The 19,190-nt window shown below is 44.2% G+C and overlaps 2 protein-coding genes across 2 annotated transcripts in view; both read right to left on the minus strand.

Moving 5' to 3' along the window:
• On the minus strand, positions 1 to 8,616 carry LOC115133724 (protein Wnt-16-like). Its single transcript, XM_029667208.2, has 4 exons — positions 8,082 to 8,616; positions 7,711 to 7,937; positions 4,667 to 4,956; positions 1 to 1,534 (listed from the first exon to the last, which is right to left on the minus strand). The coding sequence occupies exons 1-4, from the start codon at positions 8,174 to 8,176 to the stop codon at positions 1,070 to 1,072; spliced, it is 1,077 nt and encodes a 358-aa protein (XP_029523068.1). The 5' UTR covers positions 8,177 to 8,616; the 3' UTR covers positions 1 to 1,069.
• Positions 8,617 to 10,816: 2,200 nt separating this feature from the next.
• LOC115133115 (cadherin-like and PC-esterase domain-containing protein 1) overlaps positions 10,817 to 19,190 on the minus strand; it is a 76,959-nt gene continuing 68,585 nt past the window's right edge. The window contains exons 16-21 of the mRNA XM_029666021.2: positions 18,769 to 18,905; positions 15,474 to 15,694; positions 14,791 to 14,892; positions 14,578 to 14,665; positions 13,894 to 14,040; positions 10,817 to 12,522 (exon numbers count right to left, since the gene is read on the minus strand). Of these exons, the coding sequence (XP_029521881.2) occupies positions 12,280 to 12,522; positions 13,894 to 14,040; positions 14,578 to 14,665; positions 14,791 to 14,892; positions 15,474 to 15,694; positions 18,769 to 18,905 (938 nt within the window). The 3' untranslated portion in view covers positions 10,817 to 12,279. The remainder of the gene's footprint in view (positions 12,523 to 13,893; positions 14,041 to 14,577; positions 14,666 to 14,790; positions 14,893 to 15,473; positions 15,695 to 18,768; positions 18,906 to 19,190) is intronic.

A 19,190-nucleotide genomic window follows, 5' to 3' on the forward strand; every position in this document is an offset into this window, starting at 1 on the left:
TCGTGTGATACAGCATAATTTAATATTTACAAAATGTAAACAATTTACAAAAATACTACGCCATTTTGACATATTCTCAATTAAAGCACCTGTAGCTTCACTCTGCCCTGAATTTTGCAATCTGAATAGTACAAAACAAACATTTTAGGTTTCAAGAAATCTTTCCAAAATATCTAAAATAAAAATGTTTTTTTAAATGTCATGGTACCATATCTTTTTGAAGTCATTACTTTACAGTTTATTCCAAAAATTCAATACAATTTGGAATGATTATTTCAAGACTTCTTTCTATGCATTGATACGGCAAGCTTTCCAACGAGAATAAGCCTAATCTATCCACCATCGATCACCATAGAGCCATGGGTGGAAGCAGGATCTGTTCTTGCTCCCTAGCCTGGAAGAGAGCCATAGAAATGACACAAAAGATGGCAACCTCTGACGGTTGCCCAATCCCTGTACTGCCTATGGCTCTAGTCTTCTGTTGTCTAGATGAGACTTCGTTCTGATCTGGAAATGTACTGACACCGTTTACTGCATCTACTCTACAGTCCTTTAAAGCTGTTGCGGCCCTGCAGGACAGGGTCCCCCTACAAGCACTTTTTGGTCCCTTTGTTGGTCCTCTTACACACCATTCACTGAGTCCATTTGAAGACTTGAAGAGTGAGGTTTTAACTTTCATCAAAGTTCAGTTTGTTTTTATCATAGAGTCTGAGTTTCGGGGCTCATTTCGACTCATCCGAGTAAATTGCGAAGATGTCCATGTTTGGTAGTCAGAGTGTGTGGATCCTCAAGCCTCTGAAACACTGTGGAACTCCTGTCCCATTGGATAGCCTCCTACAAGGCTGAGCCCTGATAGGCCATTCAAAAGTCAACGATTTTCTACTGTCTTTGTCTACCTCTGCTGGTGTGGTGTATAAATACTGTCTTCCTGAGGGTTGAGATGGAGGGTTGTTGATGCTGTGCCCCTCTTGTCCATGGGAGAGAGGAATGATGGGGAAGTCTTTTAGTCTCTCATTTGGGACGGTGTGTATGTGTGTGTGTGTGCGTGCCATCGCCTGCCTCCCTCTCCCTATTTACAGGTGTGCATGTCATTCATGCTCTCACACTTCTGACACCTCACATAGCAACACCACACAAACTTACACTCGCACCTCTCTACGTGGCGAACCACGTGTGTATTATACCCTCGACCGCAGCAGAGCAGGTTACACCCGTCGGGGCCGGCCGAGGTGCGGTTACACCGGCGCCCTCTAGTGCCCGCCACGCCCCAGCGCCGGTCCTCCAGACAGTAGTTAGGAGACTTGTTGAGGAAGATAAGTTCTTCCTTCCCGATGGGCACGCGACGCTGGTCCTTCTCCTTCCTCCTCACCTTCCTCTTGGAGCGGTCCAGCACCTGCACGCTTCCCTCGTAGCGCTCCTTCAGGAAGTTGCCCACGCGTTCGAACGACGCCATGGTGCGCCAGCACGTCTTCACGGCGCACGAGCCCGACACGCCGTGGCAACGGCAGTCGGTGGCCATCGTCTTGGCGACGGCCTGAAAAGAGGAAAGATGGAGAGGATGGTGTTAGGAATAACAACAGACTTACCACAATAAGAATTACAACACTGTAAATGTTACGACAGACTAGCTACCAGAACTCTGTTTGATAGAGACTGCCTTTTGTTTACACAAACGCTGTGGGAATGTTTTGAGCAAAATCACAATCTATTGTTCTGAATGCTGGATCTTGGACTGGGACTGTAACATGAGTCCTGAGGTTTGTGCATTCTACTTCTAACTCTGACACAATAGACTCCCTGGGTGCTGTGTACAACTGGAACAAAAGTTAAACTGTTCTTCACAGTTTAAACTGAGAGATTGAGGAGACATTTTCTTTAGGACCACAAACCCCAGGGCTCTACAGCGGTCTTAGGATGACCCCAGAAGAGCCTACCACTTTCACCCCTCTTCCACCTCTCCTCCCACTCCCTCTTCCCTGTCGGGTCAGTTTAGTTGGAAAGGCAGTGTGTGTGTGTGTGTGTGTGTGTGTGTGTGTGTGTGTGTGTGTGTGTGTGTGTGTGTGTGTGTGTGTGTGTGTTACAGTAAACAGATACACTGCTACCATTGTGTCCACATCCCTCTCCTCTTGACAGTGGCTAGTTGATAAGAGAGAAACCCAGTAAGTGTGTCTTAGTGAATGCTATTTAGTGGTAACGCGCATGCCCTGCCCACCTGAGGATCTTTTTCAGCCATCTATTTCCTGTGTTTGAGGGGTGCAAAATCCACGTCACTTAAATCTCACTGGATCGATTGCTTTCATTTTACTCCTGTTTCATACTCTTGCTTGTGACTGACGTTTTTCCCCCGTTAACGTTACAGAAATGGTTGTAATTACCTGTAAAACACACACCTGTAATGGCTGAAATGGACTCAGTGGCGTAAAGTACTTAAGTAGAAATACTTTGAAGTACTACTTAAGTCATTTTTTGGGGGTATTTGTACTTTACTTTTACTTCATTGTTTTCTTTAGGAATATAGTGTACTTTTTACTCTCTACATTTTCAATGACACTCAAAAGTACTCGTTACATTTTAAATGCTTAGCAGGATAGGAAAATGGTCCAATTCACACACTTATCAAGAGAATACGTGAGCATCCCTACTGCCTCTTATCTGGCAGTCTCACTGAACACAAATGCATGGTTTGTAAATGATGTCTGAGTGTTGGGAGTGTGCCCCGTGCTCTCCGTACATTTTCAAACCAAGAAAATGGTGCCGTCTGCTTTTACTCAAGTAGTATTTTACTGGATAACTTACCTTGATAGAAAGTTACTCAAGTAAAAGTGTATCTATACTTTTACTTAAGTATGACAATTGGGTTCTTTTCCCACCACTGATCAATGGAATCATTGTTATACCGTTGAATATATAAGAACACTAAAGCTTTGTCTGGGATTTAACACACTGTCCTGACACGTACATCACAAAAAAAGACTAGATATTTTGATGGATGTTCATTTTTTGGGGATAAAAAAAAAAAAAGCAATCATTTAATACAGTTGAAATGTTTACAAAATATATGTGCTGAAATGAAAGCAACTCCCGAATATGAACACTCGGATTATAGTTATATGTCTGATCTCACAAACAAGGTTTAGATAGGCGTAATCTAGAGCCAAGCGTGTTGACTTTATCGGTGGGTATCCTGCACACTTGTTGAATTATGCAAGAGTATATGACAACAGTAATTAATGAGGAAGTCTAGACAGTGCAGGTGAGTGTAGGTAGGGTATACATAGAAAGTGTTGGGTGGTTGCAGCCCTCTTCCACTCCGTTATGTTAATTTATTCATATATACAGCCTGTGTATTTATGCAAATGAGCCACCTATAATTTTCTCTCTTTTAACACAAAATATTTTAAAATACCTGATACACTAAGAAAATGTATACAATGCCTTCAGAAAGTATTCACAGGCCCTTGACTTTTTCCACATTTTGTTGTATTACATTTAATTTAAAATGGATAACATTTAGATTTTTTTGTCACTGAAAAGGAAAAGGAATAGAGCTAAGCACTGGCAAAGTCCAAGAGGAAAACCTGGTTCAGTCTGCTTTCCAACAGACACAAATCCACCTTTCAGCAGGACAATAACCTAAAACGCAAGGCCAAATATACACTGGAGTTACTTACCAAGACGACATTGAACGTTCCTGAGTGGCCTATACCTAAATCTCCCACCAAAATCCCTCAACTCCATTCATTATTTGTCTGTGCCGGTAAAATGTTTTATGTAATATAATTAAGTCAATATCTGATGGATTATACCATTTCAAAATGTTTGGAGTATCTTCATCCATTGTCCAACTGTTGCATTTTATTAGACTTGTTTTTAAAACCCTTTAACAATTTTGATGACCGTTGCTACAATTTAGTCACGCTGTCACGCCTCACCCATTAACTCACATTATCGAGGATGTTACACTTTCTTCCCCCTCTCTCCTTCTGTCCCGTCTCAGCATCCCCCTCTCACACTGACCTTCTTGTTCTCCCTTCCTTCCAATCTTTCTGTCTCTCTCTAACACACACACACACACACACTTCCTAGAACGTCTCCTGAAAGTATTTTTAACAGTGTGTGATAAATTCTATTAACCACTGAATGGTTTGATCCTAACTCCTCTCCAACCCCATATGGTGAACGAAACCCATAACTATAATAGTTACAGTAGGATTCCTTTCATGGTGCTAGATTAGTACTGTCATATCAGTCATTCATTCAGACACAATGAACCCTACACCTGCTAGAGTCTTGACTACTAGAGTTACAGCTCCCATGTGCCCTATTCAGCTTTTACATACTCCCCAGAGTCCCCTTAACAACTGTGTTCACTATAAAAGACTATTTCTCTCTAGCTAGGTTGTGGATCTGTGTGTGTGTGTTTTGTTCTGTGGTGTATTGTGTCTAATCTAACATTGGACTTCAACGTTGTGCTGTTTTGGTTCTGTACACTGTGTGTGTGTTGTACATGCTCTGTGAGTGTTATTCGCCCTCAATGTGTGTGTGTGTGTGTGTGTGTGTGTGTGTGTGTGTGTGTGTGTGTGTGTGTGTGTGTGTGTGTGTGTGTGTGTGTGTGTGTGTGTGTGTGTGTGTGTGTGTGTGTGTGTGTGTGTGTGTTGCGTCTCACCTGTCTCCCGGCTTCACTGTTGTGCTGGTTCATGGTGAGCAGTGCATCCCCTCCCCTGGCTGAGGACATATTCTTCACTGCATTATCTATGAACTTCCTGCTGAACCATGTACCGTACTGGATATGGTCTGAGCAGCCGCCCCAGTGCCACCCTTCGCTGGGCGAGCCTGTGCCCTGCAGGCTGGTGTCACAGCCACATTCCGTCATGTTGCCTGCACTGCAGGAGCGCGTCACTGCCTGGACCAGCCCCGCCGCCATCACCGCGTGGATAAACGCCGTCTCCTTGGTCCCTGTCAGAGTCAATGGAAAGAGGTTTTTGGTAGGGCAAAGGTATGCATGGATTATTGTGTAACAGTGGCTGTGGACCTCTAAAGCAGGCATTGGGTGGATTCTGAAAAGATTCCACTCTCACACCTTTCAGCCAATTCTAGAATTACAACTTCCGTGTGTCTCAGTAGCACAGGCCTAGATATCCATATAACTTCCGTGTGTCTCAGTAGCACAGGCCTAGATATCCATACAACTTCCGTGTGTCTCAGTAGCACAGGCCTAGATATCCATACAACTTCCGTGTGTCTCAGTAGCACAGGCCTAGATATCCATACAACTTCCGTGTGTCTCAGTAGCACAGGCCTAGATATCCATACAACTTCCGTGTGTCTCAGTAGTACAGGCCTAGATATCCATACAACTTCTGTGCGTCTCAGTAACACAGGCCTAGATATCCATACAACTTCCGTGTATCTCAGTAGCACAGGCCTAGATATCCATATAACTTCCGTGCGTCTCAGTAGCACAGGCCTAGATATCCATATAACTTCCGTGCGTCTCAGTAGCACAGGCCTAGATATCCATACAACTTCTGTGCGTCTCAGTAGCACAGGCCTAGATATCCATACAACTTCCGTGTGTCTCAGTAGCACAGGCCTAGATATCCATATAACTTCCGTGCGTCTCAGTAGCACAGGCCTAGATATCCATACAACTTCCGTGTGTCTCAGTAGCACAGGCCTAGATATCCATACAACTTCCGTGTGTCTCAGTAGCACAGGCCTAGATATCCATACAACTTCTGTGCGTCTCAGTAGCACAGGCCTAGATATCCATACAACTTCCGTGTGTCTCAGTAGCACAGGCCTAGATATCCATATAACTTCCGTGCGTCTCAGTAGCACAGGCCTAGATATCCATACAACTTCCGTGCGTCTCAGTAGCACAGGCCTAGATATCCATACAACTTCCATCCATTGTGGTCGTATAATACATCTTTGCTCTGGAGGGATACATGTGAGATGTGAGTTGAGCAGACACATAGCCCCATGGGAACTGTCCTAGCCTGTGTGAGGGGGGTGTTGGGTTACACTTCACAGGTTAGGGGCCACAGTAGGCCCTGAGTGAGGACAGACAGCACTGGCTCAGAGAGAGACTTAGAACATGTTGGTATGATGATAAATGTGTAGCACGGATCAAACCGGTATCACAGTTACTTGTACGACCATCTGGAATGCTGACCACCGGACAGAAGCATTCGATTATGTCCTGTAATGAACGAAGGCTGAAAAAAATGTAAACCCAAGTGTGAAAGGGGGTAGCCTACTAATGTTTATAGCTTATGGAATGGGCTGGTTAGACAAAACTCTAAAATATGCAGAATCTTAGGGATAGAACAGAAGCACAATGGCACCTGACGACATTAAGTGTATTCAGAGAGTGCAGGTTCTAAGAATGACATAGAACTATGTATGAACTTTAAACAAAATCTAGGAAAAAACGTAAATCAGAGGTCCAAGCCACAAGTTGATTCAAAACGTTTGTGCAATAATTTACATGGAGAAAGAAAAGCCTTTACCTCCCTGGAACAACAAGAAATCACCACTTCAAATGTAAGTTTGGCACTTTGAAGGTTGGATCATTAAAACAAAATGACAATTGCTGTAATTTAAGTTCTGTGTTGCATTATATTATCCCCCAAAATTGCTGCGTCCTAACCCGATAAGAACATTGTCTCCAACACGAAGACAAGACACCTGTGATCAAACCGCAGAGCATACGTTTTTACAGTTGATTGTAGGAGTCGGGACATGGGATGGAAATGCGGAGATTTAAACTATATACAATAGGCTAAATCTCCGCATTTCCATCCCATGTCCCGATTCGTACAATCAACTGTAAAAACGTATGCTCTGCGGTTTGATAACAGATGTGCATTGGCCTAAATCAACATAAACTATATGGTCAGTTTTTCTCCGATTTTTTTCCGTCTGGGTTGAGTGAAGAAAGTTGATAGACTGCATGTGACTGGGTGCAACAAGGATAGAGAGGAATTTGGAAGAATGAGTTTCATGTGAAAATAACATGTTGATAGCTAAACCATGCGCTGACTCTTAACCACCTTGGAAAGCTGCATGGAGACAGATTTCTGGAACGATATCTCTAGAACAAAGAAACTGTGTTCTTAAATTACATGTCGACCATGAATCTCCTAATTAGGATAATCCCGGCTGGTTTAGGACCAGAGGTGAGCAGGAGTTTTCTGTTCAAAGATAACACTTGACCGTGGATAAGTGGTGTGTTGGGACGGTTAAACCGAAACAGATGTGCGCAGACGTTCTCTCTCTCTCTCTCTCGCCCCATAGGGGATACAGCTGCTTGAGTCGGCAAATCAAATCACCTTCCCTCCCTGGACAACATTAAACATGTTCATGAGTCAAACCAAACCGATCACGAGTAAAGAGTTATGGAAAATGGAAGACGTGCCTCTTTTTGACGCACTATCAAATAGAAAGACAATTGGGGGACTGTTTTTATGCAGCAATTGCCTTAAACGGTCAAACACCAAATGATGTGGGCACACATTAAATATCGGATAATGGAATACAACCACTAGATGCATCCAAAATATAGTCTAATTTTCCAAATTAATCCCAATCAAAAAGAACATGATCAATAGGCCAGAAAAGTGCACACGAATTTATACAAACGAGAACAAAGCACCCTATTGTTTCATGTCTATTAAAACGAGTATTTAAACCGCCTGTCCTTACCACTGGTTAGCTCGTAGCCGAACACAGAGAGCTCTTTGGTGGTAGAACAGTTCCACCGCTCGTGCTCGAACTGCGTCTGGCACTCCGCGATGCCGATGCGCGCGCCGGCCTTGATGCTTGACAGGAGATGGGGCTTTCTCTTGCACAGGTCCTTCTGCTTGTGCGTCAGCGGGAGATTGGCGCAGCCCAGCTTCTCTGGTACTCCCACGGAGGTTATTCCCAACCACCTGAGACACAAAGCAAGCAGCGGAGACAATAAATTACTTTCGAAACCACTTTCAGCCCCAAACGGAATTGCATTCTATGCGTAAAGAAAATTGTGCAATTTGACAAAAAGACAAGTTTAATCACAAGCAATGAAATATACTTACATCCAACTGGCTCGACAGCAGACAGGATACAGTGAAAACAGTAAGAGAAACAGAAAGCAGATCTGATGTACTCCGCAGCCGCTTCTTCTCTCCATGGCCACCTCATTTACAGAAGCCGACTTGCCTCCCGGGCACTGGGGAAGGGTATGTCCATAGAGCGCTGGATCGGTGCTGGGCTCTGTCTCATGCTAGCCCCACAACATAAGACCCTAACAGAACTAATCCTCAATCCGTGGTTATCTCGAGCAATTCAGTAAAAAAACATCCGCGGGGAGGGAGAGAGGACGCGGGCGGAATGGTGATTCCAATCACGTGTCTCAGTGGCTAGTAGTAGCCTACAGTTGGATGGGTGATAAGTTCCCGACAGTGTTCCCCAAAACACAGACAAACAGTTTTATCCTGGACTGGGAGAACCCACACAGAGTCTCTCGGCGGCGCGCTCCTAGGCTCGGATTGGCGCACCCGTGGATTCATATTAAGCAGACGCGCATGTCCTACGAGATAATTGGACGGACGCGAAAAGAAAACGCATGCCGCCGCTGGCACTGACAGGAACTGGGCAAAACGTTTGGCATGGGAGAAGGTGGGTTTCTACTAGATAGCACATCCAAAGTCAAAATTGGCAATAGCCCATCGTAAAAATGTATGAAAACAAAATGTAATTTTTGGTCTTAATTTGAGGTTAGCAATGTGGTTAAGGTTAGGTTTAAAATAAAATGTTAAGAATATAAATGGTCGAAATGGGCGTGGTTTATGACTTTGTGGCTGTGGTAACTAGTAACGACCGAGAAGGTGGAAGGAAACACAAAAGCCAGCAGAACACTTCTTTATGATGGTCACTTCACTCAAGCGCTCTAAACCTAATCATGTCAGGCGAGAATAATGATCATTTCCCCCCGAAAAATACCTTGATACGAAACCTTGAGTAAATTGAATGCATAACATATTTATAATAGGCCTACAATAGATTATCTCATACACAATTATTTGTGATAAACAAGGCCTGGTTATGAATTTTGAATTGGATACCAATTTAATTCTAACTAATCCTTATGACAACCATATTTATATATTTTATCTATAATCATATTTAATGATTTCATATGCAATGGTTTCCATTTTGGTTTCCATTTTAAGATTTATATAAAACTACAGTTAGAGAAAATGTCCTCATGATTTCAATACATCGAAATCATCCTGAGGCTATTTTGTTCCCCGGTGCTCGTAAATTGCGTAATATTCGTTAGGTTTAGAAGATTTGGAATATAATTTTGCCTTTGAAATATATATCTTAAATGAATAAAGGGTTGATTCAAATGCAACGACAATAACCACATTGCCCATTGTGTAACCAATTATGTTTGAGCAAACATTTTCAATCACTATTGAGTTGTTTGCCTTTTCCTGAATAATAAACATCATATGTAGTCAGAGAGCAATTTCGATGAGACAATGTAATTACATTTTTAAAAGGGTTGACTGACCACCTTTCTGTTAAGTATATTGGACTGGGTTATAGGGCGGTATGGGGCAGACGAGGTGAGGTCTCCCCCAGAAATGTCACAACCCCCCTCCCCCCAAGCCTTTCAAATTCCCCGACTAAAACAGTGCAGAGTGAAAGGTCTGCCTGAAATTTGACATCAGAGGTCGGAACCGCAGTGCAGGGCAGAGTCCACCATTCCTCCTTGGCGCGACAACAACCCAGGCGGCAGGCCCACGTCTTCAGGGCGGGTACATGTGCCTGAAAGGCAAGCCTTTGTCTGTAACCTTTTACATGAACCTTCCCTTCGATCGAGACTGTTGCATCTACCTTATTCTATCCCTCGCTCACTCAATGCTGTTATTTATCCGCATATCGCACAAGACAATTCCATTTGACCATTCAACACTTTTACGCACGCACTTGACTTATGCGTTCCCTTTATTTGATCTACACACTGTAAAACCAACGTTTTTAACACATGGAAATATTTTCCATATATCGTTACATTGTATTACATTTCATTGCGGTCATATAACCGTGTTAATAACGTTTTTAGATAGGCCGAGGCTACATAATTTGAACACCATTTTCAGTGTAAATATGCCTCAATAAAATGGACTGACAACTTTCTGGAGTAAGGCTCTAACATTACGTTGACCTCAAACACGATTTAAGCCTGCATTTAAATCTACATTCGTTTTACTTCTCGATCGTGTTGCTCGATCTCTGCCTTGATCACACGGTGGGTAGGGTGATTGGATGTGTCGGATTAGCGGGACATGACTGCAAAGAGGAGTCGGACAGGGCACATTACGCGCAAGACGGAGTTAAACCACATTACACCGACAACCATTTTATTATAGCACAGCTGTAGCCTAATTAAACATTTGTCTCCCTAATTATGTCCTTCTAAACCAGGTGACCCATGTATAGGCCTATGCGGGACAAACTCTGGTCTCGATGGCACGAAGGAAATTACAAAACGAAGAAGGAAAACAAGAGCGCGCCTCTGCCCATCTTCCTCAGAGCGTCACACGGCTTCATACCTCTGCATGGTTGAATTGGGATGCTGACTGTAAAAGGATTTGTCTAATACTGTGCGCAAACAGCATGTACAGGCTTATCCTCATGTTGTGCACAACTTAAAGAGGAAATATGCGATGCCAACATCCTAATTGTTTATAAGCTAAGGCTTTGTGGAACTTTCGAAACACAGTTTCATGCTTTCAGAACATAGTTCGAGGACACAAAGTTTAGTTAAGAAAATATATATTTTAATGTGAGAATATTGTATCGGAATAACTCTTATATGTACCATCTGGAAACACAAAGCTGAAGTTAGTGCCATTTGAAGATACATGTTCTTTAATAATAAATTAATAGTGTTGATAATATTTAGTATGAGGAAAATATGTCTTTCTGTTTTTTTCCCTTCAGTTTTCCTTCAAAATCACTGAATCAAATGATTAGGTTTGCTATCAATGTTCCCATAGGACCACTAAACAGAGCTAAGCAGGTAGTCTCCACTCCTGTGCGTGTGCATGTGTTTGTGGCTATCTGTTACAATTACCTTCATCTTCACCAGCTCAGTTCCCTCCGTAAAAATGATCAGAGGACAGATAAGACAATATATATAGATCCATAGCATACATTACACCAGTCCTTCATTAGCATGTCAACAATATGCTGCATGTAAAACATTATACACTGATTATCAACATTATGGGCACGAATAAGCAGATGTAGGAATATAAGAAAATCCTACACAAGACAATCGCTTGAAGAATAGCTCAGCTTTCGTCATATCTTTGGCATAGAATAGAATACGTTGTGGTGTCCACAGAACACGCGGATGGATGAGGTACTGTATATGAGGAGGAATAGCTGGATATCCAGAAGTCCCTTCAATGGCGAGAGATCGGCTTTCCTGATGCACAAAGGCATCAAAGGCACACATCAAAAGTGGTTCTCGAACCACTCCTCGGGGACCCCCAGACGTTTCACAATGTTGTTGTAGCCCTGAACTAGCTCACCTGATTAGTTGACAAGTTGAATCTGAATCAGGTGTGCTAGCTCTGGAATGCATCAAACACATGGAATTGCCGGGGATACACGAGGAGAGGATTGAGAACCAATGCTGTACAACATTTCCACAACTATAAAACTATACAATTGTAAAGGTTTGTGCTGGAGCGTTGAGGGAGCATTGTCAGTTGGTTGGAGAGCAAGGCTTACATGTGGGATGTACACACGACACACTCCTTCAACAGTCACTCTCGCTCTCTCCTCTTTATTCTTTCTCCAGCTGCTTCCCTTGTCTTTTGGTATTAGGCCAGCGATCCCCCTCTTCGACCATCTGGAAACCTCTACCTAGCAGAGGCAGCAGTCACATGACAGGGGGCCCAGTGTGTGGGCCAATCAGAGGAGGTCTGTGTGACAGACAGTGGTGATGTCTGTCACACGGCTGACCAGTCAGGACTCTCCTGTTACTCCAGCACTTCCTGGACGGAATGACCTCTAATTTTTTTTAGAGAGATGCTTGTATGGATACGCACGCACACATGTACACACGCACGCACGCACACACACACACACACACACACACACACACACACACACACACACACACACACACACACACACACACACACACACACACACACACACACACACAAGTACACACACACACACAGTCAGTGGTGGTGAGGGGTGGGTCTAGTTTCCCGTGTCTCTCACACACAGTCTGCTCAGCAGGATCTGCGAGTACACCTGGTTCACCGCTCCTCTCACGTGATAGGTGGAGGAGTTAGACCCCGCCCACTGGTCCTGGTGCTGCAGGGTGGGCTGATCACTGAACCCGGTTCCAGTTCCACTTGTTCTGGTTCCAGGTTCCTCGCCGTGTCGAAGGAGCTTCATCTTCCTGTGTAGCGGAGCCTTGGAGAAGGACAGCTTTTCAACCTTCAAGGAACACAGCAAGGAGAACCACGTCAACACCTCACCTCTAACACAACATCTACCTACTGACATTATACTGTAACTAGGTAACTAGACCATGGCCAGAGCTTGTACTACCGGAGGCTAGCTAACGTTGCCTGGGGTGTCACGGAACAGAACAGAGCGCAAACCCATCGTCACAGTCTGGAGCTCCTTTAATATAAACCACACTGGAACAATCCAAGCCTGACCTAAATCCTGATATAACAGAAACCCTGTCCATCCCCTCAGAGGCTTGGGTTAGACATAACTACACTCATGGATCCCATACACCTTCTGGCTTCCTTATGGGAAATCCTGTTGTCACTTAAGACCCATATGAACTGAGAGGGGCGGGGGTATGGAGGGGGGCACATGCCCTCGTATATATGACCGTAACCACTTCACAAGCGCCCTGGGGCCCAGCTGCTACCAACGTGGAGCTTTACTGCCCAATAAAACCCGGCCTAACGGCTAATTACTGATTAACCGATCCATGGGACAATTTTATAGCTGAATTAAAACAAGTGACTGTTCTTTATACAGGGAGTTGGAGAGGGGGCAGAAGGGGATTGTGTGTGTGTGTCTGTGTATGTGTGGTACAGCAGTATTTCCTTCTAGAAAGCTCCCTGACATGGAGGGGGATTGTTTAATCAAGAGGGCATAAGAACCGATTTCCTCTGGGCCCAGAAAATGGCAGTTCAGCATTTGGATCTACCGTAGGGTTAAATCCCAGGATTATTTAAGCCCAAAGATTCCCTCCTGGTAAGTCGGCGTGGGCGCAAACAGTAATATCAAGTATCCACAATGAAGTTGTTTCAGATATTACAGTCGGAGAGGGAGTCCATGGGGAAAGAACTTGCTGTGGATCTAGCTGTGCTCTCTGAAGTTTAGACAAACCATTAGTTATAATTGGTATCAATTACTGTATCCAGAGAGAAACATGCAATATCTGTGTTAAAGTGTTGGTAACATTGTGCTGTGATTTGAATAACTTTTTATTTTATTTTTTACCTTCATTTAACTAGGCAAGTCAGTTATGAACAAATTCTTATTTTCAATGACGGCCTAGTAACAGTGGGTTAACTGCCTGTTCAGGGGCAGAATGACAGATTTGTACCTTGTCAGCTCGGGGGTTAGAACTTGCAACCTTCCGGTTACTAGTCCAACGCTCTAACCACTAGGCTACGCTGCCGCCCCTGACTAGGATGTAACCAAACAAATCCTGAGAATGAATATAAACTACGATAAACAAAAGGAACATGCTGAATTTCAATAAGGGTGGGGCAAGAACTTGGAGTGCTGTGTTTTTTAATATTTTTTAGACAAAGGAGAAGGCGGGATGAGAGGGGTTACCTCGTGAAAATGGCAGGCGCACCGTCCCTGCAGGAACTCTTTGTAGCGGCCCATGGTGACACTGAATGTGTCTATGACCTCATACCCATAGTGCTTTGCGGCGGTGATGATGTTGCTGTTCTCTCTGTACAGCTCCTGTACTCCTCTCTGGGCAAGTTAAAGTAAGACAACAAAGAAGTAATCGCTACTCAACACAAGGAAAAACTATCTTAAAACACTCACATTGGGAGCCGTATCGTAGCCATAACATTTTTGTACAGTTCCCGGAGGCCTATTGCAACACGCCTGAAATATAACTGACCTTTGAATTGAATTAGTTGTATTGCTGTTGAACAGGTGCCCATTGCTGATGTTGGACCAGTCAGCATATTGGAAGCCATGGACTATTAGCCAATAATGTTTTTTTTTTTTAGATAAATACACATGGCACGGGCAAAGGGCTATCCACCAGGTGACTAAGCACTGCCTTTTAAAAACTTTAACAGATAAGCAGTAATGTGAACAGCATGGAAAAATTATTAAGAGTGAAGAGAGAAGCTGAGGGGGAAAGAGAGAGAGAGAGGGGAAGAACAAGAGAGAGAGTGATAGAGAGAGAGAGAAACAGATCAATCAAACAGAGAAAAGAGTAGAGGAGGAGACACCAAGAGGGAAACTGAACACACACAAACAGGAGGATGGACCTACCAGTGAGAGAGAGCGGATGCCATCCACAGGGAGATGGAAGCCCATGCCCAGAGACTTCACCACCACCATGATATCCTGTAGCCCTTCCCTGGAGGAGAGAAATGGGTAATGAGGTCTATTCTTGGCCAGTGAATAGATTTAATTAAGTAGTTGCTAATTCCTGAACGGTCATGAAGGGAGTTTGCCACCGAGTGTATGCATCAGTGGGTTTACCTCTCCAGCACTTCTCTCATGATCCTTAGGTGGTTGGTGTTGAGCCACTGGACACCTCCTGCCACCAGCACAGTCTGACGGGAGTTCTCCAGGGGGCGCGACCTTCGGAGGGGATCAAAGGTCAAAAAGACATCAGCTCGCCAGTAGGACTATGTCTATTGAACAGGCATAGGCACACATGCTGACAACGCACTACTGCTTTCACACACACACACACACACACACACACACACACACACACACACACACACACACACACACACACACACACACACACACACACACACACACACACACACACACACACACACACCACCTGCTCAGCATATCCTTCAGTAGTCACATCCAAAGCAGAGTGCGGTCCCAGAGAGAGAGTCGTGGTTGGGAGACCTGCTGTGTTAAATTACACTGTGACACGACTCCTAACACATGACTCTTAAACGCAGCCCCCGGCCCTTTGATCACAGCAACTGATTAAGGCTCCCTCTCCATATGGGGGGACAGGGCTTTGAGTGTTTATGGGAGCTAAGAGCCAAAATGGCTTCTACATACATATGGTTTCTTGATGCCAATCTAACAGCTGATGAGTAGACTGCAGTGATTACAGGACATACTTTAGTGCAGCAGGGGCGGTAACGCCCACTCTCATCCATCCACCCACACAGACTCCCCCTCTCCTTCACCTCAGTATGAGCTGCTCCAGGGCCCTCTGGAAGGTGGGTCTGTGGCTCTGCTCCAGCCAGAACTGTGGGTAGTAGGAGTAGGAGACGTGTGTGTGTCCCTGATTGACGTTGCGATAGATCAGGCTGTTGTGGGCCTTGCCCCAGTCCTCCAGACTAGAGTTGACCCGCTCCATCAGGAAGTACATCATCCCCCGGTTAGTGGAGTCACCTATGAACATTACCTGAGTGGCAAGAATAATGGTTTTGACTTGACAGGATCGAGAACACCTGGGTTGTATTCATTAGGGCACACCGTAGAAAAACGTACCAAAGTGTTTTGGAGCAGAAAACGAAATGAACATTTCTTATTGGACAAGTTCATTTAGTCCCTCCCCGTTTCAGCCCATTTCTTTGGTTTCCTGCCTAATGAGTATGGCCCAGTTTTCATTGAATTTGCACTTCAAAATGATTTCATTGTAGTTGACTGGCATGTACTTAAATATATAACTGCTGACCTTTAATGCTGACTGCAGCATTGCCAAAATGTGAACACATGAAAGGCAAATCCCACTAGGCACACTGGTTGAATCAACCAGTGGAAGAGTGGAAGAGACGTTGAATTGACATCTGTGCCCAGTGGGATGCTTCTATTGCGACCAATCCACATAACACAATATGACATTTCAAAGGTGTCCAAGTCAGTTTCCAGCTAAGCCAATCAGAGTGTGTGAAAGAGCCTTTTCAAACACAGAACAGAGCCAAAACAGATGGACTGTAGTTTAGGTGGCAAACATCTCATCTTTGTGAAAAGCTTCTGATTGTCCAAATCTGTTGATGAGAAAAGTCCAGAGAAACGTAACAAACACGACATCTGGAGCAAACTGATGTAACTCGTAACTCATGCATCAAATCACTATTGATACAGATCCATATTAAAGTCTCCTGTCAGAAACAGTCAAGAGTTCAAACGTGAAAAGCCAAAGGGGTAGACTGGGTAGGGTGTGTGAGGACAGGAAGTTGAGAGGCTTTATTAAAATTAGCTGCAATGTGAGCTAAAGTGGCTAAAGCCCCAAACTGACCTCTGACCTGGAAGTAACTGGCAAGTCTTTCACAAACTACCCACATTCACCAGAGACAGCTTTCATTAAACCACTATCCACATTCCCTAGAGAGATTTGACTAAGCCTATAGAAAGCCCTAGGACTGTAATACCTACTATGGCTCTAAGGCAGTGGTATTCAAAGCCGAAGTCGCAAACTGCAGTGGGGTCGCCAAAATGTTTTTTTTTTTAGGAAAAATAATTAAGAGTACAGATTGTTGTATGGGGCAATACACAAACATTTTTGAGAATGATAATCTGAACGATACAATTTTATTGAGTAAATGTGTTTATTGGTTTCCTTTCATTTTGATAAAATATGAAAATGCAATGAATCAAAGGTTATTTTGTTGATGTAAAAATCTAAATTGACCAATTTTAAGGTTGTGTCATTAGATTTGGGGTGGGAGCGCAATAAATTCTTGGGAAAGAATTGGGGTCCCCAGAAATTCTGCCAGACAAAATGGGGTCCCCAGAAATTCTGCCAGACAAAATGGGGTCCCCAGAAATTCTGCCAGACAAAATGGAGTCCCCGCTAAAAACCTTTAAATAAGGTTTATACCTATTATGCCTTATATATTTCCCGGGTTGGTTTAATGGCTTTACGTCCCTGAGGGCCGCTCCGTACTGTGACACTAGTGCAGCAAACTACATGCCCTCCCATTAGCATTACTGGAGGATTTGAACTAAAGGCTAAGACTTTAGTTCATACCGTTTTCTGCTTCTGTCCCTCCACCATTCATCCTGTCCTCAGCTCTGCCAACCCCTGCTGGGTTTACAGACCTATTCATACAGTGTCACATAAACCCCACTCTCTCACCTCAGAGGCATCATACCATAGCCTACCTCATCTACCCTCTCCACCTGGCTTCAATGAGAGGGAGAGAGCGAGAGAGAAAAAGAAAAACAGAGATGTTTGAGGGATGGCTTAGCCATCAAATGAACTCACTAGGGAAATGTGCTAGACACTGCCTTGTCTTGTTACCTTACATGATCATCTCTGGTCCATCTTTAGACCAGATGCATGCTGGTTAGCGTAGTCTTAACACACATATCTGCCCACACCTTTCTCACACAGTGCTGACCAAGCACACTCTAAAGAGCCTGACCAGTACAGCTGGCTTCCATATCATTATGTTATCCCCTGTGCAATATCTCTCACAAACATAGACATCGTGTGTGTGTGTATGTGTGCACATGCGAAAGTTTTATGCATGTGGAAAATATTATCACTCTCACTGAATCTGTCGGCGCTGCTGTCTGTCTGGATCCATGTGTCGTCTTTTATGACTCAGCTGGAGGGCCTTGTTAGCGCCTAGTTAGCACCCAGTTAGCGCCCGCTGCTAACCTACCCCACCTACCTCCCGTTTTTGGGGAACAAGCTCATTTCTAATCTGTACTGTTGTGGGACAGTAACCTGAGAAGAGAGCTAGCTAGGGACATGAGAGCAGTGCCTGAACTCAGGTCATGGACTATGGACATACACTGCTTGTCGAACATCTCATTCCAAAATCATGGGCATTAATATGGAGTTGGTTCCCCCTTTGCTGCTATAACAGCCTCTTCTGGGAAGGCTTGCCACTAGATGTTGGAACATTGCTGTGGGGACTTGCTTCCATTCAGCCACAAGAGCATTAGTGAGGTTGAGGAATGATGTTGGGTGATTAGGCCTGGCTCGAAGTCGGCGTTCAAATTCATTCCAAAGGTGTTCGATGGGGTTGAGATCAGGGCTCTGTGCAGGCCAGTCAAGTTCTTTGACACTGCTCTGGACAAACCATTCTGTATGGACCTAGTTTTGTGCACGGGGGCATAGTCATGCTGAAACAGGAAAGGGCCTTCTCCAAACTGTTGCCACAAAGTAAGAATCACAGACTCGTCTAGAATGTCATTGTATGCTGTAGCGAGAACAGAGAACAAGTTTCCACTGCTCCAGAGTCGAATGGCGGCGAGCTTTACACCACTCCAGCCGACGCTTGGTATTGTGCATGGTGATCTTAGACTAGTGTGCGGCTACTCGGCCATGGAGTGGTGTACTTTTGGCCATGTAGTGTATGTGATTGTGTCTCAGTGTAAACAAGGTATGACATGATTGTTCTCTTCTTAGTTGTGGTCAATTTGCAAAATTATTATAATTATGTTCTGGCCCCACGACCATCCACCTTGACAAAAATCACCCCACTGATGAATTTAGTTGCCTACCCCTGCCTTAGGGCTTACCTTCCTGTACATCATGCAGTCCTGCAGCTGGGGGAGGTCCAGCAAGGGGTGGTAACAGCCCTCGGGTTGCCAGACAACCTCTCTCCAGTCACAGGTCCGGTTGTCGGCACAGCTGAGGCAAGGAACCACCCAACGACCTGGGTAGAGAAAAAGAGAGGGAAGGAAAGAAATGAAGAGAGAAGGACAGGCAATTAGACAACCAGAAGTGAATGAAGTGGTTAATTGTTCCTGCTCCAAAAAACACATCTATATTCATTAATAAACTATTTCCATTAACAAAATCTAGACAGACTTTTCACAACTCTCACACATATTATTTAGTTATAATTCTTCACAGACACGTCACATCGCTCTCCCTGCTGACATTTATTCTCTGCCCTGCAGGGTAGGATATTGGATTTAATAGCTTAGTTTAACCTCTG

Source organism: Oncorhynchus nerka, unplaced genomic scaffold (genome assembly GCF_034236695.1).
Source record: "Oncorhynchus nerka isolate Pitt River unplaced genomic scaffold, Oner_Uvic_2.0 unplaced_scaffold_21___fragment_6___debris, whole genome shotgun sequence".
Lineage (NCBI taxonomy): Eukaryota > Metazoa > Chordata > Actinopteri > Salmoniformes > Salmonidae > Oncorhynchus > Oncorhynchus nerka.